The sequence below is a fragment of the Octopus bimaculoides genome, chromosome 19, assembly GCF_046866305.1.
Source record: "Octopus bimaculoides isolate indiv1 chromosome 19, ASM4686630v1, whole genome shotgun sequence".
Classification (NCBI taxonomy): Eukaryota; Metazoa; Mollusca; class Cephalopoda; order Octopoda; family Octopodidae; genus Octopus; species Octopus bimaculoides.
The window spans coordinates 4,074,031-4,100,698 of record NC_142946.1 but is presented as its reverse complement, the minus strand read 5'-3'; the positions used below and the strand labels follow the sequence as shown (position 1 = coordinate 4,100,698).

Sequence of the window (26,668 nt, the reverse complement as noted above, 5' to 3'; positions counted from 1 at the left end):
CGTCTTCAACATAGCAAGGTCAGCACTACAAAGACTGGTCGTCCTCTTCGAAAATAGAAAATATTTTACCCCACCCAACGCAGGTGAGACCCACGATGGAATGATGATAATCCTACATCTAGGACAGTGCTGTTGTTACACACACACACACACACATTTTTAGAACATACCTTAAGAAAGACGACTCCATTTCTTAGTATAAAGTCATTCACTAGCACCCACCCCCAAACCCATCTCCTGTCCACCAACATGCTGTGTCTCCTCTCTCGGCCTTTTCCTACCACTACTACAGTGGCTTTTTCTCCACCTCCCCACCACCAATCTCGTCTGCATTATGCCTGTCCTCCCCCTCCTCCAACCTTGCACTAATACCTATGCCCAGTCCTTCCTCACAAGAATGTTGTCCCTCTGGAAATTCCTGCAGCTGTCAACTTCCTTTCTTGTGGAAAATAAGCAGCTCCGATGTCACTGGTTAGGAGTAAAAAAAGAGCAGGTACCCCTGGCTTCTGCCAACCCTCCAACACCAGGGGTACCTGCTCTTTCTTTACATCTAACCAGTAACACACACACACACACCACCACACATACATACAACACTCACACACACACACACAAGCTACTTTTTCCCTCTCGTGTTTATCTTCTTGCTTTATTTAAACAGTGTCTTGTTATGATATTTACACACACACACACACACCTATACATGTCTGTGTGTGTGTATAATTTCATATTTTATTCTTAACCATTCATTCTCTTTGTCACGTAACCATTTTTTCTCTCTCTCTCTCTCACGTCCTGCAGTATTTAAGCAGTGTGTGTATTTACCATACAGACACATACATAAAACACATGCACATATGTGTGTGTCTGTGTGTGTGTGGCACATATAGTCTAGCCTCTTTGTTCTTTCTCTCTCTCTCTCCTCGCCCTGTCTGTCTGTGTGTCCTTAAGACCTCCACTGTTATAGTTAAACAATATCGTGTTTATGTTTCATATATCCATAACTCCCTCTCTTTCCCCTCCCACCATCCCTCTCCCTCCTCTCACCCCACCCCCTCTCTCTCTTCAACTTGTCCGCCCTCCCTTTTCACAGCTATATAAACAGTAGGAAGGGCGAGTGGAGACGGTGCTGGCCCCTGGTTTTGTCTGTCTACCGCTTCCTCCCACTCTTTCACCACCACCTCCGTCCCCACCAATGCTTTATTAATCAGTGGGGAAGGGGTGGTGATGGGGGGGGGGGCAGTGAAGAACCCTGTCCATTGTTGCTTGACCTTGTAGAAAGAGCAGCTAAATCACTTTAAAATCACACACCACTGTCTTAAGAAAAGGAAGGACATGTGGGCTAATATAGTCCAAGATACACAATGCCTGGACAAAGAAAAAAGGCAATTGATGGAGTGATGGTCATGGCCGGAACGCCTTTAATCACACCATATGTTCAATTATAAATGACCTAAAATTAAACAAGCTGATCCTTTTTATGCTCCTTTGATCCCTTTCTTGTCAACCTTGAGGAGTTGGAAGGGAACAGGGCCTAGAATAGAGGCAGGAGTATATGGGTCGAAGGGGGTGAAGTGTAGGGACCAAGGAACCCTGTTCCTGTGTTTATCTGCAAGTTCTTTGACCCTTTTTCTTATCCCATATCACATGATACACATTACCAGTTTTTTTTAGGGGTTCTTTGCAACCACCAGAGTAACTTGGCCCTTATGAAAGGAAAGCTTTATATCACCCAGAATGAATGAAACAAGGGTTAATTTAATTAAAACTCTGGAAACAAGTATGGAAAAACTTATTAAAAAAGGGTCAAAAGAATACCAGTCATGTGCTGGGGAAAGGAAAGGGGTCAATTTAATCATACACACTCAACCTCCTTCAAAATTTGTAGTCCTTGTCCCTTAAAATATTTCGTTTCATCCCCTTCACATTCCCCACATCAAATCCTGTTGTTGTTGTTGAACCCTAGGTCAACCCTGATTAAGCAGGCCTACAATCATACATTTCAGTTATGATGGGTGTATCTTTGCTTTCGAAAGAGGTATAGTGTATTGAGGACTACAACATCCAGTGTATCCTTTCTTTTTTTTTTTAAGATAATGGGGGTGTCATTTAAGGGAAATTTAGCTACTTTTGCTTGCAGACCACATTGTGACTCCCTTATTAGTTGGCAAGTGGTGGTATTTAACCCCAGGTCATGTCTGATCCACTAGACCCAGTCATAGATAGGACTACCTTTTCATCAGACAGTGTATCTATGTCCTTCCTTTTTTTAAAAAACACAGCAGGGTTAGCTTTTAAAGAGACTTGGCTGTTATTTCTAGCAGGTTGAGTCACTACATAACAAGTCCTGTTATTTATCATCATCATCCTCCTTTATTATTTCCAATTTATATTTGTGGTTTCTAAGAGTCGCCTGAAGGAATGAATTTTCTCATCAGTCGCTAAGAATCAGTGGCCTTCATCCATTTTCTGTCTTTTATCCAGTTTGAACCAACAACATAAGTGAAAGGAAATAGCTAACAATGGTGAAAGTGAGTGGAGTGGTGCTGGAAACTGTGTCATGGGCTCAATTCCCCTCTTACCACGACCACCACCACTGTTAGTGATTACTAATTACACCAAGTAATTTCAAGACCCACCCAACCACGACCATCTCCCTACCACTTCCCTTTGAACAACAGTGTTGGCCAGTTTTGGCTGATCCCTCCACCTCCTTCCTCTCACCCCAACCCAGCGGTGGTGGTGGTGGTGGTGGTGGTGTTAGAGGAGGAGGAGAGAAGTGGGTGGGGTGGGAGTTTGTATTCCTCCTGCCACCACCACCACCCCACTCTATCTCTCTCTGTACTGACTGACCTCATTACATGGTGTATTGGGTTTGGCACACCCTTCTTCCTTGTCAATTCCCTGGGGTTTCATCCTCACCTCCACCACCACCACCCTCTTGTAGACCTAAATACATTTCCACACATTTTTCTCTAAACTCCAATAACACACTTTCTCTCTCTCACTCTCTCTCTCTCTCTCTGTATATTTATGTGTGTATTCTATATCTATAGTTGCCTTTATCTTTTCTTTCTTTTCAGTGTGGGGGGGGGGGGTGTTTTACCTTATCTTTCTATTCTCTCCTAACACACAGAGCAGTGGATTCTTTCTTATCTGATAATACTCTACCATCACTCCCTCCCCCTTGGCCCCTCCATCTCTCCTTCTTCACCATTGCCTTGCTCTCCCCTAACGAGCTGGTCTCTCCCCAACCTGCAAACATGTAGCAACTATTATTGTGCTCCCTGTTCCCTGCGCAGCAGTGCCACTCCCCATCAGATCTTGCTCTCTACACCCAGTGAGGTCCATAGATGAATAGGTATATGTTCCAGCAAGTGTGTTTGTGTATATGCATATATATATAGAGAGAGAGAGACATACAGACAGAATACGAGGAGTTTAGTTCGTTATTGATCTAAATGAATAGGTATGCTGAGTAAGTGCTGTGTAATTGGTCATCCATTAGATTCCAAGTTCACACCTGAGGCTGGAGCCAGAGACCCGTGTTAGGCTTCCGTATTGGCAGGTATAAGAGGAACAGGATAACGAAAACCAAGACGGGACAGGTATCTCAAGTCATACCCCAATTAAATTATCATAAATGACTTGAGATACTCGTCCTGCCTTGGTTTCTGTTGTCCTTTGCCTCTAATATATATATATATATATATATACAGAGAGAGAGAGAGAGAGAGAGGTTCTATGTTGGGAGGGTCTTTTATGTCTGTAGGAGACGTACATTTCTTTGTTTTCTTCTTATCAACAACAAAAACAAAAACAAGGTGGTAAGCTGGTAGAGTTGTTAGCATGCTGGCTAAAATGCCTGGCAGCAATTTGTCCATCTATATGTTCTGAGTTCAAATGCTGCTAAGGTGGACTTTGCCTTTCATCCATTGAAGGTAGATTTAATTGACTTAACCCCTCCCCCGAAATTGCTGGCCTTGTGCCAAAATTTGAAACCATTACTGGTGGTGGTGGTGGTGAACTAGTTAATCTAATCAATAAACCAATTAACTAATCAGCTACTTATTTGTTTGATCAATCAATCGATCAGTTTGATTTGGTTTGTAAGAATCCTTTCCATTCATTGTCATTCACGAACTCCTCAACACACAATTTTCACATCAAAAATTTTACAAAAAAAAAATGGAAAACACACACACACAGGCTGTTTTTTACATAACATTTTCCCATGATTTTCTAAGTTTGGATAGTTTCATTGTTGTTGTTGTTGAAATACAGGATGCAGAAAAATAAGACCTCCCAGGTACACCATTTATGATAAACTTTCCAGCAGCAAATGCATGGTGTGTACTCTCTAAACCCTGATGGTAAGGTGGTGGGGGTAACCCCAGGTCATGTCTGATCCACTAGACCCAGTCATAGATAGGACTGCCTTTTCATCAGACATATTGTATTCATGTCCTTCCTTTTTTTTTTAAACATAGCAGGGTTAGCTTTAAAGGAGACTTGGCTGTTATTTCTAGCAGGTTGAGTCACTACATAAGAAGCCCTATTATTTATCATCATCCTTTCTTAATTATTTATATTTGTGGTTAAATGAGTGAGACAAGTAAAAGAATAAAAGACTAGGATAAACCCCTAATGGTGATAGCAGACCAGCCAACCATAGAAGGAATCACTGAGGGAAGATCAGCTGCTACAAACTCAGAGACCAACTTCCCTGTCTTATGATAGAACAGAACTGAAAGGAAATAAATCAAGGTGGTGCTCCAGCATGGCCGTAGCCCTACGACTGAAACCATGGAAAGAATAAAAGAGTAACTTGAGGAGCACCGAACCAAAGAGCATATGAAATATGGGAGGGTTTTCTTTGGAACTGTATGTTTGTTTACGGCTGGTTGTTTATGATTAATTGTGAGCAGTGGACCATGAGTTGTGAGTGGAAGTGATTCAGCACAAAATGGAGGAGGGGAAGGGATGAGGTGTCCTACAGAGAAAAGGGGAGGGGGCGAGGGGCGGGGATATGACACAGTAACTGTATTGGAGATTGAACTTGTTATATGTGTCTTGTGAGTAGTCCTGAACCTCCTTCCACAAGCAAAGGTCAGTTACTGGACACCAGAAAGAAGTGTGTGGTGGTGGTGGTGGGAGCTTGGTTGCTATGGTGAGTTTCTTTCCGTCACACCTTCCCCACACTTGGATATCAAAGACAGAAGAAGACATGTTAGAATTGTGCAGTGGAAAGTTCTAGAAATTTGACCAATATATCTTAGCATCGGCTGGTGACCAACATTATAGTCTGGCCTGGTTTCTTCTAGCCTGCAGCGGTCACTTGAGAAACAACATCAACAACAACAACAGCTTTTTCGACAAGACTTCCCTGATTCAATATAAACGAAGACAGCCAGGTGCTTAACGACCACTAATGTAATTATACACACACACACTTGTCTATGTCCAGTCTGTCTAAAACTGCTCACCAGTGAGTGTCCTAGCAATGGTCATGTAAAATAGATAGCAAACAAACAGCTTAGAACACTACTACTGCTACTACTAGTCGTAGCAGTAGTATAAATAAATACTACTACCACCACCACAACCATCACTACTACCACCGCTGTGATCCACTTTCATTGATACAATAAAGCCACCATCCCCACTACCACCACTTCTACAATCAGTCCACTACTGCACAGATAAACCCCATGAACAAGCTACCCCCCCCCCCCAAACACTTGATGTAACCCTTTGCTGCCCCCTTTTTTCATTCTAAAGCTAGAACTATCTTTCTTTTTGCAGGTTTCCGAAATATTTATAACGGGGCTGAACTGGAATGTTCCTGTGACGGTTTGATCCCTGGAAGTACATACAATGTCCACGTAGCGTGTTCGGGACCAGGAGGTAAAAGTGATGTAAGTATATGACCCCTAAAATATTGGAACCTTTTGAGTTGGGAGTATGAAATACAATTCATTTGCTTTGATACTTAGTTGGGGATTAAAAAAAAGACCCTTCCAGTTCAAGAAGGTCTTATTTACGATCCTTTGCTCTGTGAGAAAAGCCTGTGTGATGAGATCAGACTCCCTTTGGACTTCACTGATATCCAAAGAACATTTATGATGGGAACCAACCTTACTTGTTTGCCACAGATAGTCCCTGAATGAATTGATCCCTGATGGTACAGTATGGTTTGAGGACAGTTCTACTGCTATGTCTTGTAGATCAAGCAACTGCATAGAGATCCTCAGCATAATTTCTTTTGGTGTAGAGGTGGTCACATGACCTGTAAAAGGATCTGGGCCACTGATCCCATGATCGCTTGTCAGTTGGTGCCTCAGCAAGTAGATGACACATCACCCTTCAGAAGAATTAAAGGGGAGTGAGAATGGCACAATGGAGAGAGAGTGTTGCGACGTAATTAAATGGAAAATATTTTAACAGTTTGCTGACTTTATTTGTCATCAAACTCTCATTGTCACAACAGAATCGTTTCTGATGTAAATTCTTGTCTTTTTGCAGTTTTCAGATTCTATATCAGTAACAACACCAGCTGTGATTCCAGGGCAAAGCCAACCTCCCAAACTTCAGGGTAAACCAAAAGCTACTTCTCTACATTTACGATGGGGTAAGTAATTATTTTAATGCTCAGTAGACTTTTAATATGAAGTACCGGAGCTGGTCTAGGACTGGTGTTGCTATGAGAATCTTGTTAGTCTAAGTATCTGAGCCATTGTGATAGCATTGGCATTTCACCACTGCCATGACAACCAGTGTTATTTTATTCTTTAAGTATAACTTTGAAAGCTGAGTCGACAGAGAGGAAATCTCCAAGTAGCCACTTGGAAAGCACAAGTCTCTACTCTCCAAGTGGCTAACAATTGTCAGCAGAAGGGCACCCAAAGAATCCTGACCTGGATGTGACTCAACACCCTCTTGGAGTAGGGCTGAGACACTTGCCCGAGTGGAGTGTCTTCTCTGAAGACCCTCAGCTGCTCAGCTTCCTTGAGGGTTTCTTACCACCATCTCTTAGAGACAGGAAACTATCAACAAAGAGCTGACGTTTTCATAGGTACTACATACACTGTAGCTCCCTATGATACAGTGAACTAAAATACATGTCTGCTCATGACTGATTGTTTCATATCGCTAATGCCCGTACTCAAAACACTTAACTGTCAACAGTCCAGTCTATCTAGCTGTAAGTAGGTACCACAGTGTATAGTTCACTGTGAAGTATGAATTAAAGACGGTCTGGGGCTGTTAAAACCAGTAAATAGAAAGTTAAATAGGACAAAAATTTTACAGAACTTTTTTAGTGGGAACTTTCTTCAAAGAATATAAAGCCATTATATTGTGTGTTTCTGTAATGGTATAACCAACAACCAAGTTGTTTTTGAAGCTCCTGTGTGATTTTTACTAGATTTGGTTGCTATGTCTTGCAAACTGAATAACATCTATGATTCCTTTATTTATTTGAAGTAGGTGGGCTTATTCAGTCAGGGCTGAATTGGGGTTAAACGACCCCTAGGTACCGTTATCAGTGGTTGTAGTAGTAGTAGTCGTAGTAGTAGTAGTAGCTGAAAGCTGAACTAGTTAAACTGAAACTAAATCGAAACAGTCATTGCAAGTTGTTTTGTACTTTGTTGCAGGTCCTCCAGTCTCTGATGGAGGTTCCCCTATCACAGAATATATTGTCCAAATGGTGTCTCCAGACAACACAACCAGAGAAGTGTACAAAGGCAGGGATACAGACTGTGTGGTTGCTGGCCTTCTGCCAGGACGACCATATCTATTCCAAGTGAAGTGTTCAAACAAAATTGGGGTAGGTACAAACTCTACACACAAGAATTTGTTGCTGTTCAGCCGAGGCATTTCATTTACACTTCTTGACTCAGTCATGGATCCTCTTATCACCCTTTTTCCTATCCATCATGGCTCTCACCAAGACCTCCACCACCACCACCACACTCATCCAGATCCCACACACACATATACAGACATTGACCATGGTAACCCAGTCCTTTCCCGAGAATGTCATTTTTTTAAAGAAATTTTCTCTCTGATTCTGTTTGTCCAACAAACATTATGCAACTGTTCACCTCATTAGTCTCTGAAAATTGTGTCCAACCCCCCCCCCTCCACCTCTACACAACTTATAAAGACCATAGACGTACATTTCCTCCATACTAAACCTATAATGACCATACATTTGCTTCTATTTCTCCTGGTACCAAAGAGTTGACTTGTAGCCACCACAGTGTCTCAAATAAACATCTTATAGCAGAGGTTCCTTAACTTTTGTTAGTGCAGTATCTCTTTTATTGACAAAGAGGCCATCACTCCTCGGTAAATCATCTGGAGTGGTATTTTCATTGTTTCCTCTACAATATTCCCAGCACCTGGAAACGAATCTATGTTAGGAAATAACACAGCAAGTCAGCAAAATGAAGCCGTTTACTTCCGAGAGTGTAGTGGGTGCTTTTCTATGTACGCACATACAATCATAATCATCGTTTAACGTCCGCTTTCCATGCTAGCATGGGTTGGACGATTTGACTGAGGACTGGTGAACCAGATGGCTACACCAGGCTCCAATCTGATTTGGCCGAGTTTCTACAGCTGGATGCCCTTCCTAACGCCAACCACTCCGAGAGTATATATATATATACAGCGATATACTTATATAAATGAGTAAATCATATTTTCATGTTACATATTTTTTTGTTTCTTCTCTTTATGTCTGAACATTTAACGGTCAATCTCTGTTGCCTTGCCTAGGCTGGACCCTGGTCTGAATCTTGTGAAGTTGTTAGCGGTCCTGGTGTACCCGATGCTCCAAAGTGTCCGACAGTCAACTGGAAGTCTCCACACTGTATCCAACTTAGTTGGGAAAAACCTGTCAACAATGGTGCTACTATCACAGACTACCGTTTAGAATGGCAACAGAAGACTAATCTAGATTTCACACAGGTAACACTAATTCTTCCTTCTCACCTGCTTTTTATTATATTCTCATGTCTGCCGCAACATCTGCTAGTTCTCCTTTTTTATAGTATAGGCGAGTGATTATGTAGTGTGCATTTTGTATGTCCAACACTGACCATTATAAGACTCCAACAACTGACCAGTCCCCTTGTCCTCACACTACTACTAACAAATCTGTTTTATCAATTGCAGCTTTATGTTGGACCCCAACGGAAATATGAAATCAAAAACCTTCTTCCTGCGACCAATTATAGCTTTAAAGTTTCGGTAAGTTCACTTTGATGAGATGTTCATAACTGGCTACATTGTTGAACACTTTCGCAACTTTGCCTTTCATCTTTTCGGGGTCAATTAAATAAGTCCCGGTTACACATTGGGTTCAACGTAATCAACTTAATCCTTTTGTCTGTCCTTGTTTCTACCCCCTATGTTTAGCCCCATTTGGGCAATAAAGAAAATGTTGTTGTTGTTGTTGCAGGCCATAAATAGTGCTGGGGCTGGTCCTTTCAGTTCAGTGTGTCGGTGCCAAACACAACCTTCTAGTCCTGCAGCTGTGGTACACTGCAAAGTGCAGACGACAGCAACGGATGCCCTGTTGAAATGGGAAGAACCCCACAACAATGGCAGTGAGATACTCTCCTACAACATAGACACAGGCGACAAACAGCTGATAAATATTACTGATGCTACAGAATACAGGCTTGAACACCTCTCACCTGACACTGTGTACAGGTGAGTAATGTCACTCAACCACACCTTTCTCTCTCTCTCTGTCACTTAATAATGCACAGGTAAGTAAGGTTACACTACAGTCTTTCTCTCCTCTCTCTCCTGGACACCTGTCATTTAACATTGTACAGGTGAGCACTCTCTCTCCTTAACACTTGTCATCTAAAACCCATACAGGTAACTGATGTCACACTACCTCCCTTTTTCTTTTAAGATATCACTTACCTGCACAGAAAGTCAGGTAGCATATGTCACCTGGCTTTGTGTGCAGGCAAGTGATGTCCCACTACCGACAGCCTCTATCTTTTCCCATCTTTCATAGCTTCTCTTTTATCATTACACTTCCTTCCAACCGTTTCATCTTGTTCCCTCTCTTGTCGCTACCTTCTCCATGATTTGAAACCATGACTATTTTCTTTGTCTATTTCAGAATTAAAATCCAAGCTGTCAATGCAATCGGGCCCGGTGCCTTCAGTTTTGCCATCAAGGTGATAACAAAATCCCTGCCCCCTGAACCACCCTCCCTCGAGTGCGTCAGTGCAGCCCCGAACAGCCTTAAACTAAAGTGGGGTGATGGCCGCAACCCTGATTTGATCCAGTACCAGCTGGAGATTGGCAGGGACGATAAACAGTAAGTACCACCACCATCCACCGCTTATGAATGTTGTTGTTGTATTGATGTGTTGGGTTTCCATGCATGGTTGTGTATTCAACCATTCTGGATAAACTTAGAAGTCCCAGTCAAGACAGATTTTATATCAAATTCAATTTTGCTTTATTTTTATAACCTTATGCTGTTAAATATAAAACAAACATTAAATTGAAGGCTCACTCAATGTTTTTCTATGGAGTACCATATCCCTTTAGCATTTAAAACAGCTCCCTTATCCAGCTCAAACATTTTACTTGTTTGGTGTTCAAATCAGCCAGATCTGACCTCTCACACCCACCTTACAATGCCATTCCAAAAATAAACAATCACATCATCAAAATCTCAATGATATGAGATAAGGCAGGATTGATTGAAAACAATTGGAATAAATAAGGATTATGTTTGACAGTAATCTGAATGTGCTAATGAGATATATATATAGTGGCAGACTGGCCAGGCTGCTAGCTTGCCCGATGGCAAATGGGGCCATTAGAATCCATATATGGGGTCTCATGTTGAGAAATTTTTATTCACTCTTGGGAGAATGCATTAATTATTTCAGCCTGGCTGTGTTTGTAGACAGTTGAAAAGAATACTTTTAACAAAAAAAAAAAAAAAAATAAATAGTCTCCTGGCAACCAATATTTTTAGACCCAGTCCACCAATGTATATATGTGTGTGTGTATATATATATATTGATAGATAGATAGACATTTTGTTAGGCAAAAGTTGGCAACAACTTTGAAATTTCAACTTACTAGCCATCCTTAATTAAGTAAACACTTATTTCTACAAACCATTGTTTCTTTCCAGTTTCCAGACTGTCTACTATGGCTCAGCCCATGTCTACAAGGTAAACAGACTCTCCGAACTAACTTCCTATGATTTCCGGATTTTTGCCATCAACGATGCTGGTTGTGGTGAATACTCCAACCTCTACAAGTTCAGCACAACCAAAGCTCCACCACCGCCACTCAGAGGTAAGGCACTTCTCTTTCTTTCTTTTCTCTCCCGTGTATGTTTTCCCATGCTGGCATGAGTTGGATAGATTATGATTAAGTGCCCTTCCTATTACCAACCCGTGAACTGCAAGGACTGGGTCTATTTAGGATGATGATGATGATGATATACTTCTGAATACAGTATGTGGAATACATACAGAAGTAGACATATACACACACACACTCGCACATACTCATTCTTTACATTTGACGGATAGTTGTCCTCATCTTGTTTGCTGTTAACGTTTCGGCTGATATACCCTCCAGCCTTCATCAGGTGTCTTGGGGAAATTTCGAACCTGGGTTCTCAATCCTAAGGTATTTTTCTATATTATTATTCACGGAATATGGCGTAGTGGTTAAGAGCGCAGGCTACTAACCCCAAGATTCCGAGTTCGATTCCAGGCAGTGACCTGAATAATAATAATAACATCGAAAAATACCTTAGGAATGAGAACTCAGGTTCGAAATTTCTCCAAGACACCTGATGAAGGTTGGAGGGTATATCAGCCGAAACGTTAACAAAAAACAAGATAAGGACAAATATCCGTCGAATGTAAATAATTCCTCATCTCTTAAATATAGAACCGTACTCACTCTCTACATATGCTCACACAACAAATAACTGTCACTCACATTCTTATACATTTGCTCTCACACACACACACACATCTTATAATAATTATCTAAGATAACACACTCTTCACGCTCACACCACCCCCACATGTTCCTTCCGAGTGTTGGGCCTCCCGGAGGCAATGACCGAGACCTCTGGCATTATGTCAAGCCAAGCAAGATCAGTCATGGCAGATACCGGTTTCACACAAATGGCACCTGTGCCAGTGGCACGTAAAAGCACCCATTACACTCTCAAAACAGAGATGAATGAGAAAAAAAAATGAATAGAGCTAGACGGGGGACACGGGGGTATGTAAAGAGAAAGAAATAGCAGATCCATAATTGATTAAATTGACAACAAATCAGAAAAGTAGAGTGACGAAAGAAGTGAAAGGATTAAAAAAAAAAGTGTGGGGGGGGGGGTCGGAACAGATATCCTAATACACAAATACATATATGTGTGCGTGCTTATGTGCATTTTATAAACAAATATATTAGTGTGTGTGTGTGTATATATATATAAATATATATAAACACATACATGTACAAACTATACTGTGCTATGACCCCTATGTCTTATTTATTTATTTATTTTTCAGCCCCAAAAGTCAGTGAAATCACAGTAAACAGCTGTCAGGTGGAATGGCAAGGCTGCAAGTCTATGGGTGCCGATAGTGTCATTTACCAATTACAGATTCTGTGTATCAGTAGAGGAGAACATGAATACAAATCGGTAAGAATATTAGCTTTGGCATTATATTCTTGACATCTGGAGTGTGGTAGTACCATGCCCCACGACACTTGAACTGAAGAAGTGTTATTATAAATATGAAATTTTAACGATTATAATATATAATTTTTTTTTTCAACTACAGGTAGAATGCCTGAAACATGGGGGAGGGGGACTTGTCAACTACATCAACAGTGTTCTACCTGTATGTGTTTTATTGTGTGTCTGTGTTTGTCCCCCCAACATTGCTAGACAACTGATGCTGGTGTGTTTACGTCCCTGTAACTTAGCGGTTCGGCAAAAGAAACTGATACAAAGAATAAGTCCTGGGGTCAATTTGCTCAACTAAAGGCGGTGCTCCAGCATGGCCACAGTCAAATGACTGAAACGAGTAAAAGAGTATATATATGAAAACGAAAAGTGTTGCTGAAGAGGTCACAGATGTGTGACGAAAAATTTTTGGACAATGGACATGAATTAATATAATAAAATAAGAACAGTAATAACTAACTAACTCTCCTTCCCTTCTCTGTGACATTCTGTTTTCTCCTTGCAGGTTTACCGAGGCACCGAAACTAGTTTTAATGTACAGAACCTTACACCAAAATGTGATTACCAAATACGTGTGTCTGCCATCAGAATCTGCGCTGATGGTTCACCCGATGTTCCCGGCTCTTACAGTTCTGGAAGCCTTTTCGCGACCCTAGCTCCAGAGCCCGTGAAACCAGTGGAGTCTCGACCACCAAGTATGATGAAACTGGCCAAGCCGAAAGCTTTGACTGACCAACAGATATCTCTCCTCCTCCTCATCGGTTTTGGAGTCCTTGCCATTGTGGTCACTTGGCTGACCCAGTACATATTGTCTGGAGAAGGTTGAACTCTGTTCAATTCTTTGACGTTCTTCTGTTTTAATTCTGTCCAAAAATGACCAGACTGGTACATACACCATTATCAATGATCTACAGACCATTCCCCCCTCTTCCTTGTCATTATCAACCAGTGACAGTGACAGAGGGGGGGGCGGTCATTTCTCTCTGTCTGTCTAAAGACACTCTGCTGCTGCTACTGCTGCTGAAGCCATTGGTCAACCTGATCGGCCGGATGACTTCACTGCTGTCAAATTACCATTTTACTCTCGACCCGACCTGCCCATTTCCCTTCCCGCCCACCCCACATTTATCTGTAAAGCCAGTCCCACCCCCTACTCACACACCACCACCCACACTGACTTCCGGCAAACAAATTGTCATATAATGTATATTGAAAAAAAAGAAAAAAAAAAAGATTTAAAAAAATTACAAAAAAGAAAAAGGAAGCAAAAAGAAGAAAAAAAAAAAATATATGAAATCAAATCCAATATGAAAATATTACTATTATTATTATTATAATTATTATTATTATTAATAATAAAGATTTTAAAAAGAATAATTATAAAGACGAAAATACACAAATCTATATAAAAAAAATATATATATAATATATATTCTATGTAAATTGCGTACAAGTGACTTAATGAATTAAAGCTCTGTATTTTTGAGATTAGCTGATGCCGTTTGTTGTTGGACTTCTCCAAGGTTATCAGGAATAACATTGAAGAGTTCTGTTGCACCTGCTTACCATTTAGTCGTTAGCAGGGTTTTTATATATATGCACATGCACACACAGACAGACATGAGTTAAACACAAACAACCATTCATTCATATATATTTTGCTTGTATGTAAATATACATACATATGTCTATATGTTATTATCATCAGTTTAACCTCCACTTTTCCATGTTTGCATGGGTCGGATGGAATTCATTGAGGTAGATTTTCTATGGCCAGATGTTCTTCCCCCGTGAGCAGCCAATGTCAGACATGTTATCAGTGAAGATGAGAAATAAAGGGTGACATTCGTTTACAACTACCGCACAATATCAAGACAAGACACACATGGATAGGCTTATAGGCTTTTTTTCAGTTTCCATCTACATACAAATTCCACTCTTAAGGCTTTTGTCAACCCAGATGAATAGTAGAAAAAACAAATGTTTGGAAGTGAACTTAATCATATAGCCATGTGTATTTTATCCAACTACATCCAAGAAAGAGAAAACTCAATAGGTTGGTAAAGATTGGTTGCAAATAGAAAGTTTAGTGGTGCGTGTCTCTCTCTGTCTATATATTATATTGAAGTGAATGAGAATGTGAGTGTAAACCTGGTATAATCCACCATATAGTTTTCATCTCACCACACCCAAGACACATCTCTCCCCATTTCCAACATTAATTCTATCAAGATCTCCAGCTCCTCAACTCTTATTTCTTTATTGCCCACGAGGGGCTAAACATAGAGGGGACAGACAAAGGGATTAAGTCGATTACATCGACCCCAGTGCATAACTGGTACTTAATTTATAGACCCCCGAAAGGATGGAAGGCAAAGTCGACCTTGGCGGAATTTGAACTCAGAACGTAACAGCTAAGCATTTCGCCCGGCGTGCTAACGTTTCTGCCAAGGTTTATCTTACAACAACCTTCCCCACACTACATAAACCCGCCAACTTCAGGGACCCCTCTTAAATGTCCCCTCTACAAGAAATACTTCCACAAAAACTGAATATCTTTTGCCAATATCAACACACGCGCTTCTAATGGATAATTCATTGAGGCCATGTCAGAAAGAATTCAAACAGTTACCTCTACCGATATCTGCTCACATTTACAATCATTAACAGAAGGTTGAACAGCCTATCTCTAAATTCTGTTCTCTTTTCATTGAAGAGAGCAATCCTCTTCAGCAAACCAAACATTCTTAATCTAAATCTAAACATTAATATTATTCTGGGAAAGAAAAAAAAAAACCTCAACACTGTTGGGGGAATTTGAACCTAGACATAGCCAAACCAGCCTCTAAACATCTATGTGCCACAAAATGATGATACGAGTGGCTGTGTGGTAAGTAGCTTGCTTACCAACCACATGGTTCCGGGTTCAGTCCCGCTGCGTGGCACCTTGGGCAAGTGTCTTCTACTATAGCCTCAGGCCGACCAAAGCCCTGTGAGTGGATTTGGTAGACGGAAACTGAAAGAAGCCCATCGTATATATGTATGTGTGTGTGTGTGTTTGTCCCCCCCCCCCAACATCGCTTGACAACCAATGCTGGTGTGTTTACGTCTCCGTAACTTAGCGGTTCGACAAAAGAGACCGATAGAATAAGTACTAGTCCCTGTAGGTTTCCTGTGCATAAATGCATGTGGTAACTAACTCGTACCTTTATCTACATGTGGTCAGTATAATCCCCCAGTTGTATACACTTAAACCTCTGTATATTAGATCAACACCCACTGAATGTTTCAGATGGCAAAATAGGATTAGAAACAACATTTCAAGCATGGCTCTTCGTAGGAAAGCGGAGGAAGTTCAGAGAGAAACGAGCAGAGGGTCCAGAGAAAAGCAGGTTTGTTGTTACATGACTGAGAAATTAATTGACTGGAAGTTAGAAAGAGACAGAGAATGTGGATTTGGAAGGTAGGAGAGTGCAAAAATGGCCATTGCATGTGTGAGGAGTGTGTGTGTATGGGTTGTGAGTAACATGTTGGTATACTAGGGAGTGCTACAGAGGATGGCTGTTTATGTGTGTGAGTGTTTGCGTTTATATATATAATAGGCTTGCATGTGTTTATACGTGTTTAAACATTCCCATGTATGTCTACTAATGTACTTAAATCTATGTAGATACAAATTAGTCTATATAACTACGCATATATAAATACATTAACAAACCTATTACAGCACACACACACACACGCAATTCCCCACACCCATTGGAAATTCCTCCCCTTCCTCTTTCTATCCCCCATGTCTCGTATTTCACCACCACCCCCCACATGTATTATCAATCCCTTAACTTGGAAATTTGGACACCAGTTTTTGATTTCACTCAAGACGTCATTCAGTGATGTCGCTAATAATGAAAATAATGCCTTATCTTTTGTGCGACCATGCTGGGGCACCTCCTCGAAAGTTTTTGGTCAAATAAATTGACCCCAGTACTTTAAAAAAATTTTTTTTTGTCAAGTCTGGTACTTATTCTATTGGTCTCTCTTGCCAAACCACTAAGTTGCACAGGGTTGTAACCAAAACAACAACAGTTGTCAAGTGTATGGTGGGGAGCAAACACACACGATGGGCTTTCATTCAGTTTCTGCCTACCAAGTCCACTCATAGGACTTTGGTTGGTCTGAGGGTATAGAAGACATTTACCCAAGGTGCCACACAGTGGGACTGAACCAGAAAGCATGTGGTTGTAAAGTGGGCTCCTTAACCACACTGCCATTCCTTCGTCAACTTTAGTTTCAACCAATTATTCAATCAACTTCGTTATCACAAAGTAATGATCTCTAACAATCCAGTGAAGTGGACAGAGGTAAAGAGGTTAAACATTGCCAAAAAACAAAAAAAAAAAAAGGAAGAGGTTTACCAATGTTGTAGAAAACGAGGATGAGAGGCAGGAAATATTCCAGGAAACAAGACTGCACCAGAAAATCAAGATGGTGCGAATGAGAAGTGTATATAGATGGATGAGGGTACGTTTGCAGTTATTGATTCTGAAAAGAAAGAGGTATGAAAGGCTATTAAAAGTGGAAAGTGCATGGGAGAAAGAGGGTCTTCCCAACATGGATGCAAGAGAAGGGCCAGCTTCCCTAGCTGACAGAAATATGATAAACAAAGCAATTAAGGATATGACAGTAGGGAAAGATCTTGGTTCATCAAACTATCAAGTTGCTTAAAATATTTGACAGAATAGAATACACAGTTCTATATTTAAGAGATGAGGAATTATTTACATTTGATAGATATTTGTCCTGCCTTTTCCACCACTCTTTGAGCTTTCTATGAATCCACTGGTGTCATTATATCCAAGCCAGGTGATATTAGCTTTGAATCTCTACATCTGCACAGGAAAGTTAGATGGTTTGAAAGACGAGCTAATTTTTGATGGAGTTTCTCTATATGTCTCCATTGAAGTCTAATGTCGGCTCCGTACCAATTAGATAATACAGTTCTATATTTAAGAGATAGGGAATTATTTACATTTGACGGATATTTGTCCTCATCTTGTTTTGAAGGACAAATATCCATCAAATGTAAAGAATAGAATACAGCCTAGTCACCTGTATAGTAAATCAGGTTGTCCAAGAAGGAGTCATACCCGATGACTGGTGTAGTAACATTATAGTTATGCTACAAGGCTAAAGGGGATGCCTTGGAGTAAAGTAATTACTGAGTTATCAAATTGCTGGACCCTGTGATGACAGTTGCGGAAAACAATGTCACTTAATTAAGAAGATAATTCAGATGCCGTTTGGTTTTGTGCCAGAAAGAAGAAGAACAACTGACAGTAAGACAATTGCTGGAGAAATATTTAGCTAAAAGTAAACCATTCGTTTGGTATTTATGAATCTGGGTCTCTGGGGAAGTTGGCTAGAGATGAACGGCTGGTGAGAGCTGTACAAGGGTACTATCAGTGAGATGAGAGTCGGCAACAGATACAGGCGTGAGCTCAGTAAGGCTTAGTTCTCAGTCCCCTCCAATTCATCATAAAAGAGGATTTTAAGACTAATTGCCCCTGGGATACAGACGATCTTGTTCTCAGAGCAGAATCTGTAATAGAATTAGAAAAGAAATTCCAGGTATGAAAGCAAACCCTGGAATTAAGGGCCTCAAAGTTAGCATAGCAAAGACCGAAGTTCTTGCAAGCAGGAAAACAGACAGGACTCTACTCCTTTCAGGAAAATGGCCCTGGTTGGTATGCAGGAATTTCATAGTAGATGGTGCATTTTATCATGGCACCAGTGAGGTTATTTAGTATCATGCAAAAGTAATGAGTCCTCTCTATATTGTCTCCATACAGTCAAGAAAAATGCGACCAAATACATAAATTCCTGGAGAAACTCAGCAAAAGGGAGGAGTGGGAGAGAGACAGTGATAGGTTGCTACTTGGTTGTAATTGGAGGACAGGCTGATGGGGGAGGGACTAATACAAGTGAGAGAGCGAGCAATGTCTACCAACAGAAAGTGAGAGGAAGAGGATGAAAGATAGCAATAATTATAGGCAACAGTAAGGACAGAATGATGGCTGGCAAAGTCGGGGGGGGGGTACTGAATGTGGACAAGTCATATACTACTCTTCTTTATACAGGTAGCATGGTGTATATACACACACACACACATATATATATTGGTTCAAGTTGAGTAAGTGACATCACAAGTAGGAGAATATTCCAGGTAAGTACAAAGGATGAGAACAGTCTCTAAAGGCCAGAAGATACAGTGGCCATAATGTCATGACTATAACAATCAAAATTAGGAGTCTGAAGACATCACTGTATAATAATAATAATAATGAGAGCCTACAGCTTCATAGCAAAGAACTTGAATTAAACAGACTTAAAAACATTTGGATGTGTGTACACACACACACATATATATATATTACAAACATTTTGAAGATTTTAGGTCTGAGAGAATTCATTTGACAACCATTTGCTACCACATGTGGAGATTTTTGAAATCTATATTCACTAATTGATGTAAGAGAAAATAAAACATTGCTTACGTAGACAAACAGACACATTTACATCTGAACAAAATACTGTAACATAACAGTAGAAACAAGTAGAGGTCTACGCACACAACATGCGTATATAAATCTATTTGCTCCTTAGCATATAAATAAATACGCAAGGAAACGGTCATATTTCAAATTCATAATATATGCATGCATAGGTGTAGGAGTGGCTGTGTGGTAAGTAGCTTGCTTACCAACCACATGGTTCCGGGTTCAGTCCTACTGCGTGGCACCTTGGGCAAGTGTCTTCTACTATAGCTTCGGGCCGACCAAAGCTTTGCGAGTGGATTTGGTAGGCAGAAACTGAAAGAAGCCCGTCGTATATATGTATATATATATATATATATATATATATATATATATATATATATATATGTATGCGTGTTTGTCCCCCCCCCCCCACAACATCGCTTGACAACCAATGCCGGTATGTTTACGTCCCCGTAACTTAGCGGTTGGGCATAAGAGACCGATAGAATAAGTACTAGGCTTCCAAAGAATAAATTTTTAAAACATAGAAAAACCATAACTACAGAAAGAAATTTCCATGAAATTACCAAAATGAACGAAAAACTGCTACTCTTCCAGCCCAGACTGGTCAACAGAAGAAGGCTAATCATTCTTCATGACAATGCTTGACTACACATTTCAGTAATGACACTCCAGAAGTTGAGGGAACTTGGCTCCAAAGTTCTTCCCCACCCAGCTTATTCCCCAGACCTTTCTTCTACGAACTACTACTTTTTCTCCTTGATGAAGAATAATGCTATTATGGGATAAGGCAATTATTAAAGAAGAACTGGAAAAACAATGAAAGCTAGTGCAGTAGAAAGAGGTTGTCATGTTTGCAAAGTAAATCAGTAACAACTTTAAGATGAGGGGGGGGGGACATAGAAACGCATAAGGTGGCATTGCGAAACTAAATTCAAGAGACGTTATGGAATTTGGTGTCAGTAGCAGAGAAGACAAAGCATGTGAATTTCCAGCATAACATTAGACAATAAGTGCTGTGCGTTTGCTGGGATCACCTGTAATCTGTCCCATACAGTGACTGTGAAGAGGGCCACCTGGAGAGTGAGGCCTCTGTTTCAAGCATACATATTTCTAGAACATTTTACTATCCAGGTTGATCGTTACATGTTCGAAAATCAGAGAGGAATGGAGTGAATGAATTTGAATGGTTGACTAATTAAGAAACTTGTTACAAGAGAGTGCAGAATAAAAAAAAAATTAAAAAAAAAGGTATATTCCTTAGAAAGGAATATAAAAACCATTAATAAATGAGATCTGAAAAATGTCACACTCTCCTCCCTCTCAATATCCTGCCATCCAACTAGGACCATATAATCATATGACAACGTGTAGCACCACAAATACTTAACAAACGACAGAAAAATTAATTTCTCATTAACTTTCTATAATTATATTGTTGAGTGCTAATATATGGCAGGAATTTACCATCTTTGGTGGATCTAACATCCTCGAATTGACTCATACATACATACATATATATATATAAATATATATATATATATATATATATGTATATATATACATATATACACACACAGGTGCAGGCGTGGCTGTGTGGTAAGTAGCTTGCTTCCCAACCACATGGTTTCGGGTTCAGTCTCACTGCGTGGCATCTTGAGCAAGTGTCTTCTACTATAGCCTCGGGCCGACCAAAGCCTTGTGAGTGGATTTGGTAGACGGAAACTGAAAGAAGCCCGTCGTATATGTGTGTGTGTGTATATATATATATATATATATATGTGTGTGTGTGTGTGTGTGTTTGTGTTCGTCCCCCCAACATCGCTTGGCGACCGATGCTGGTGTGTTTATGTCCCCGTCACCTAGCGGTTCGGCAAAAGAGACCGATAGAATAAGTACTAGGCTTCCAAAGAATAAGTCCTGGGGTCGATTTGCTCGACTAAAGGCGGTGCTCCAGCATGGCCGCAGTCAAATGACTGAAACAAGTAAAAGAGTAACAAAAACCACATCAGCTAAGCAAATGACTTTCACTAAATGCATTAAAAACCCCTATAACATATTCAGAACACTATTCATGGGACCACGCTCCGAAAAAAACAAAGAAAAGCCGATGGAAAACCGATTATGGCAGCGACTCCATCAATTCGTAGGGATATCTGAAGAAGGTATAAGAATTGGATGAGATATGACGGCTCGGCCGTCTCTCCCCAGTTCCTATATTAATCATTAAAATCCAGAAATACAACACGAGGGATAACGGCAACAACAGAACAGTTTATTCAGACTATGGACGATTAAATTACAACAGTTATTACAGTCCATTGTCATTCAAGACATTTTATTCTTTACAAACAATACTACACAATGCTTCAAGCGAACTACAGTATTCTATTTCAGAAAATTATCACCATTCCATTTGGACACGTAAAAGACAAATTTGGCTGGGGCAAAATGAGTAAGCCAAAATAAGGTAAATTTGACCCTTTCACTTCTTCGGAAGAAAATGCAACAAAAAATTTAAAATATCTAGATCGACTAAAAGAGAACCAGGGAAAAAAATGGCACGATATGAAATTAATGAAGCTCAAAATATTCTCTATAGTTCCTTAACGATCTGTTGGAGTGGCTCTGTTCCCTATAAATTTTTGCACCATGCAATTAAAGAAAAATAAGTGAAATTACTTTGAAAATTCAAGTTAGACATAGTCGAGATGTGTGGATTATCGGAAACGCCTCTTATCCTACTCCAAAAAAAAAAAAAAAAATTCACACCAAAATTTCTGTATAATGTTAATCTACACGTTCTGAAACGTACTTGTAGAAAATTTCATTAAAAAATATTCATTTTTCAGACGGTTATGAAGAAACTAAATTGGGGAGTGGACATTCTGCGAATGAAAAAAAACTCGGTCCAAATGCAATAATGTTTTAATATTTATAGAAAAATATTCACACGAAATCTTACCTGAAGTCTGTAGTTTACAAATTCCATAATATGGTCGGCTGTCTTCATACAAGCAGTAATTCCATACGTCTAAATATCGTAGAGACCAATGTTGCTGTTGCCAATGTCTTTGAACAGCACATGTAGGTTTGGGTGCACGTGGGATAGTGACTACACAACCACGTGGTTCCGGATTTGATACAATTGCGAGATACTTTGGACAAGCAACCACCCCTATGACTTAACGTGCATCTAATTTTTGAAACTTATTTCAATCACCGAGTTAAAGACATGCCAGTGGTGACCATCCAGTCTTTTCCGTAGACATGGTGGCGGAAGTAAAGAATACGCACACCACCCGTTTCCCACCGGGTGTGCGTATTTTTTTTTTACCTTCGCGAGACATCGTTTACCTAGGACGACATTATCCACATTCTTAATTTTTTAAGACAATAAAACGGGATTTGAGAGTCATTTAGTTGCCATTTCTAGCTGGTGAAACATGGTATATAGAAAGAGGGAGGAATTGTCGCCGACACTGAAATTTGAAATGAAACCAAGACCAAACTAGGAAAATCCAGATAAATTACCTTAAGGGTAATATAACTACTACCTCGTTAATTAAAGCATAATGACACTTTAATTAACGCTACTTAATGTAATCACATATTAATGAATTTGTAAAATTAAAAAATATATTATTCATCCCCCCCCCCCCGCACAGGAACTTATTCCCTTTTTCAATTGGCCACCACGTCCCACTTAATACTAAAACAAAGGTACCCCCCCACAACCAATATAGCCCTTCTGTCCTCGATTTGTCCTCTTATCTGTTTCCTCACATGTTAAATATATTTCAAGGGAGGTTTAAATACAGGAATTGCTGCAATACTAAACATTCAACATAAATCTCGTCTCTCCTTCGTTCAGCATCAAGATGGTTCCTATAATTACCTTTTATACTTCCTCCGTAGAGCTGCATAGACAACCTGGACGCTAACACTGCAGTTTTCACCATTGTTCCCACGTTTTTTTTCTTCTTCAGCATAACACTTCTTTGAGATTTTGTTTTGGGATGAACTTGAGAATTTACTATTCTATAGATATTTCAGTTTTTGCATCAAACGAACTTTTCGACACTTCTTCACTCCAATGACCCCATAAGAATATTGCGTGTAAAGCAGGTTTTCCAGGTCAAAATGTGAAAGTCTTTTCATAGGCAAAAAGTCAAAGTTTTACTAATCCTTTTTTTTTTTTTTTTTCACAAATGATAAACAAATCTAAAAACTCTTAATAATAATTGTTCAATGTATTCTCATCAATCGAAAAGGTGTCAATGACTCCATCGATTTAAGAGTTTCAATAAAACAGATGTAAGTGTGGCTGTGTAGGTAAGAAGCTTGCTTCTAAACTACATGGTGTTAAACATAACAGTTCCATTGTGTAGCTCTTTGACCAAGTATCTTCTTCTATAGCCCCAGGCTGACCAAAGCCTTGTGAGTGGATTTGCTAGAAGGAAACTGAAAGAAGCCTGTCGTCTATATGAGCGTGTATCTAAATATGTTGAGTCTGTGAATGTCCCCACCTCCACCACTTGAAAACTGGTATTGGTTTGCTTACGTCCCCGTAGCTTAACGGTTCGATAAAAAGAGATAAAATTATATTGGGATCAATTTGTTTTACGAAAGCCTTCGCAGCAGCAGTCTAACGTTTGAAACAAGTAAAAGAAAAGATATAAATACCATGCAGATATGCCATGACCATAGTTCTTCCTCAGTCGTTGTTACCGTCACATTCGCCAATAATAAACAAGTTTGTTGTCTTGTAGAAAATATAGCTCGTCTTGAAGAAAATGTTTCTATTCACATTGACAAAATCTGGCAACTAATTCTTGTGATACATCTCCAATGGTATCCATTGGTAAGATACAGAGTTTTTAAATAACTTGACATCCTCACCGTTACCAAGACAAATTCTGAAGCATGAAAGAAGGCCATAATTTTGCAGTAAAATAAACGTCTTGTGTATCTGCTGCTGTTCCAATTTTCATCTATTAACCACTATATTTTTGATTAGTTAATGGTCATGCTTTGTTAATTACCAATGTAATCACAAACTATCAAATAATCACAAGATATGATAATATCCGCACTTGATGCTTTACAGCAGTATATTCTAAGAAGAGGCACGTGTCACCAGTGGGACGTGGACTAGTCCAGAATTTTGGGGGTGTAAGTAACAAGTGAATAAAACTAGAAATAAAGATTTAATGGATCAAAAAGTGTTGAGAAACACTGATTTATCCATTACCATTACTGTTAGCTGTTTTACTTTCGTATCTTAATTGTTTTCATTTTGTAAGAAAACGTTTTCAGTTTCTAAACTGGAAAATACATAGCTATATTGAACAAAATAATACTTTCACTTTCACGAAGACCTAGAAACAAAGAAATACCAACTCTTTCATGTTCATATTGTATACGTGATATCGTATGACTTTACTTACGATTTTAATTACACTTAAACTACGTAGACGATACGTTTAATTAGGAATGAGAGAAAGAAATAGGCTTATGTTCTGTGACGTAGAAACCAGAAACAATTAATATCTGAATTGAGAGTCAGGACTCAGTCAACGAAAAGTGTGTTCGCATTGATGGTGGTGCAAGGGCTTTCGCTGACGTCAAGAAGAAATGAAAACTACAAATGGTTGCCGAAGTAGAAGAATGTGTGTGCATTATGGACAACTTTTTCATTTTTTGATCAAGTCCAGCCATCTGTAACAGATTCTTGTCAATGCCAAATAACATCAGCCAATGACTTCCTTTCTATCGTCTCTTTATCATACTTGTAAATAGAAACAGTGAAGATATATTTCTGAAGGCACATAACATTTGATGGTGTAACTAACTGCATCTCATCATCGTCATCATCATCATCTACTGTCCATTTTCCATGTTAGCAAGGGCTGGACAGTTTGACAGGAGCTTGCAAAGCCTGAGAGCGACCTCATGCTTTATTTGTCTGTTTGATATGGTTCCGGCAGCTGGAGGCCTTTCCTGGCACCAACCCTTTTACAGAGTGTATTGAGCACTTTTTGTGTGGCACCAGCACAGTAGGGCGCAAGCCCTTCCTATAATAAGGAAAAGATCGCCAAGAGTAAAACCTGCCAATTTATTGATACAGCACCAGGCCAATAGCATTCTGCTGTTCTTGTTGAACACTCTACAGACATTCACAAACAGCAACAACAACAACAACAGCAAAAACAATGGTGTGTTTAAAACATTTTTATTTCAAATGAATGTGAAGAAAAACGTGATTAACTGACCGCTTATTTCAAAGATGACCACTTAATTACAAACTGTTATACACACACAAACTGACCATTATGTGTGTCCGTTCAACACTCCACAGCTCTCCTCTCATCTTCTTTGGTCTCCACCATCTTGCTTTGCTTTCCATTTTGCTTTTTTTTTCTGTTCATTCTTTAAAAAGGTCAAAATAACAAAGTGAATGAGAATATTCTAGATATTATTGATATTATTTGATATTACTTATGTCACAGCATTGTCAATATCTGTATTTGCTGCTGGATATCTCTATTGATTGTTGACACAAATGATATCACTAGATATCAGTGATAGGGCTGTTATCTCTGGGTATTGGTGATACAGCTTATATCACCAGATATCAGTGATGGGACTGTTATTATCAGCTGAGTTTAACACAACTGATATCACTATCCATCGTTCATAGAGTTGTTATCATTAGATATCACTGATTTCATTGAACAGCTGTTAATATCAGCATGGTGTATAGAGTGCTGAAATCACAAGCTGCTGTAGAGTGAGGGATATCATTTGCTATCATATTGAAAACTGATATCACTAGCATCATAAATAGCTGATATCACACATCGTTGTTGACAGAGCTGATATCACTCACTACAGCAAATAACTTTACACACCCCTGATATCCCTAAATATCATGATATTACAAGATATATTCATATCAGATAAATTCTGCCGATATCGCAAGGTTATTTGATATCACTAGATATTGCTGAAATCATAGAAATATCTCACTACCTTTGATAAAATCAAACACTTGTGCTGCTTATTTCTTGTGGAAAACTCAGAAAATCAGACGTGAACTGACTAGATTCTATCAACCGATAGGTGAGGGTTTCAAACAAAAGCATCCCTTTTCTTTGTTCATAATTTGCACTTCTGGGTAAGACAACAGATTTGGAAGAGGTTTTCTCACCCTTAACAGTAGATACCTGTAATTCAATGGGGTCCATTTTACTCATTTCTCAGGTAAGAAGTGTTGTAAATTTAGCAGAACAACAACAACAACAAAATAATAGGTGGGTATGGTGAGGGTTTATGA

The 26,668-nt window shown here is 39.6% G+C and overlaps 1 protein-coding gene and 1 long non-coding RNA gene across 21 annotated transcripts in view; one reads left to right on the top strand and one right to left on the bottom strand.

The window, feature by feature from the left end:
* Positions 1 to 14,019, top strand: part of LOC106884054 (fibronectin type-III domain-containing protein 3A) — a 250,398-nt gene extending 236,379 nt beyond the window's left edge. For all 20 annotated transcript variants that reach the window (XM_089366370.1, XM_089366362.1, XM_052974886.2 and 17 more), the window contains 10 exons: positions 5,806 to 5,918; positions 6,526 to 6,631; positions 7,656 to 7,828; positions 8,785 to 8,976; positions 9,184 to 9,258; positions 9,470 to 9,723; positions 10,151 to 10,351; positions 11,186 to 11,352; positions 12,591 to 12,724; positions 13,278 to 14,019. In XM_089366370.1, the coding sequence (XP_089222496.1) occupies positions 5,806 to 5,918; positions 6,526 to 6,631; positions 7,656 to 7,828; positions 8,785 to 8,976; positions 9,184 to 9,258; positions 9,470 to 9,723; positions 10,151 to 10,351; positions 11,186 to 11,352; positions 12,591 to 12,724; positions 13,278 to 13,598 (1,736 nt within the window). In that variant the 3' untranslated portion in view covers positions 13,599 to 14,019. The remainder of the gene's footprint in view (positions 1 to 5,805; positions 5,919 to 6,525; positions 6,632 to 7,655; positions 7,829 to 8,784; positions 8,977 to 9,183; positions 9,259 to 9,469; positions 9,724 to 10,150; positions 10,352 to 11,185; positions 11,353 to 12,590; positions 12,725 to 13,277) is intronic.
* Positions 14,020 to 17,167: 3,148 nt separating this feature from the next.
* On the bottom strand, positions 17,168 to 23,365 carry LOC149131740 (uncharacterized). The gene is made up of 2 exons (XR_016245132.1): positions 23,228 to 23,365; positions 17,168 to 17,314 (listed from the first exon to the last, which is right to left on the bottom strand). It is a non-coding gene; the product is annotated as an uncharacterized LOC149131740 (long non-coding RNA).
* Between the last annotated feature and the right edge of the window lie 3,303 nt (positions 23,366 to 26,668).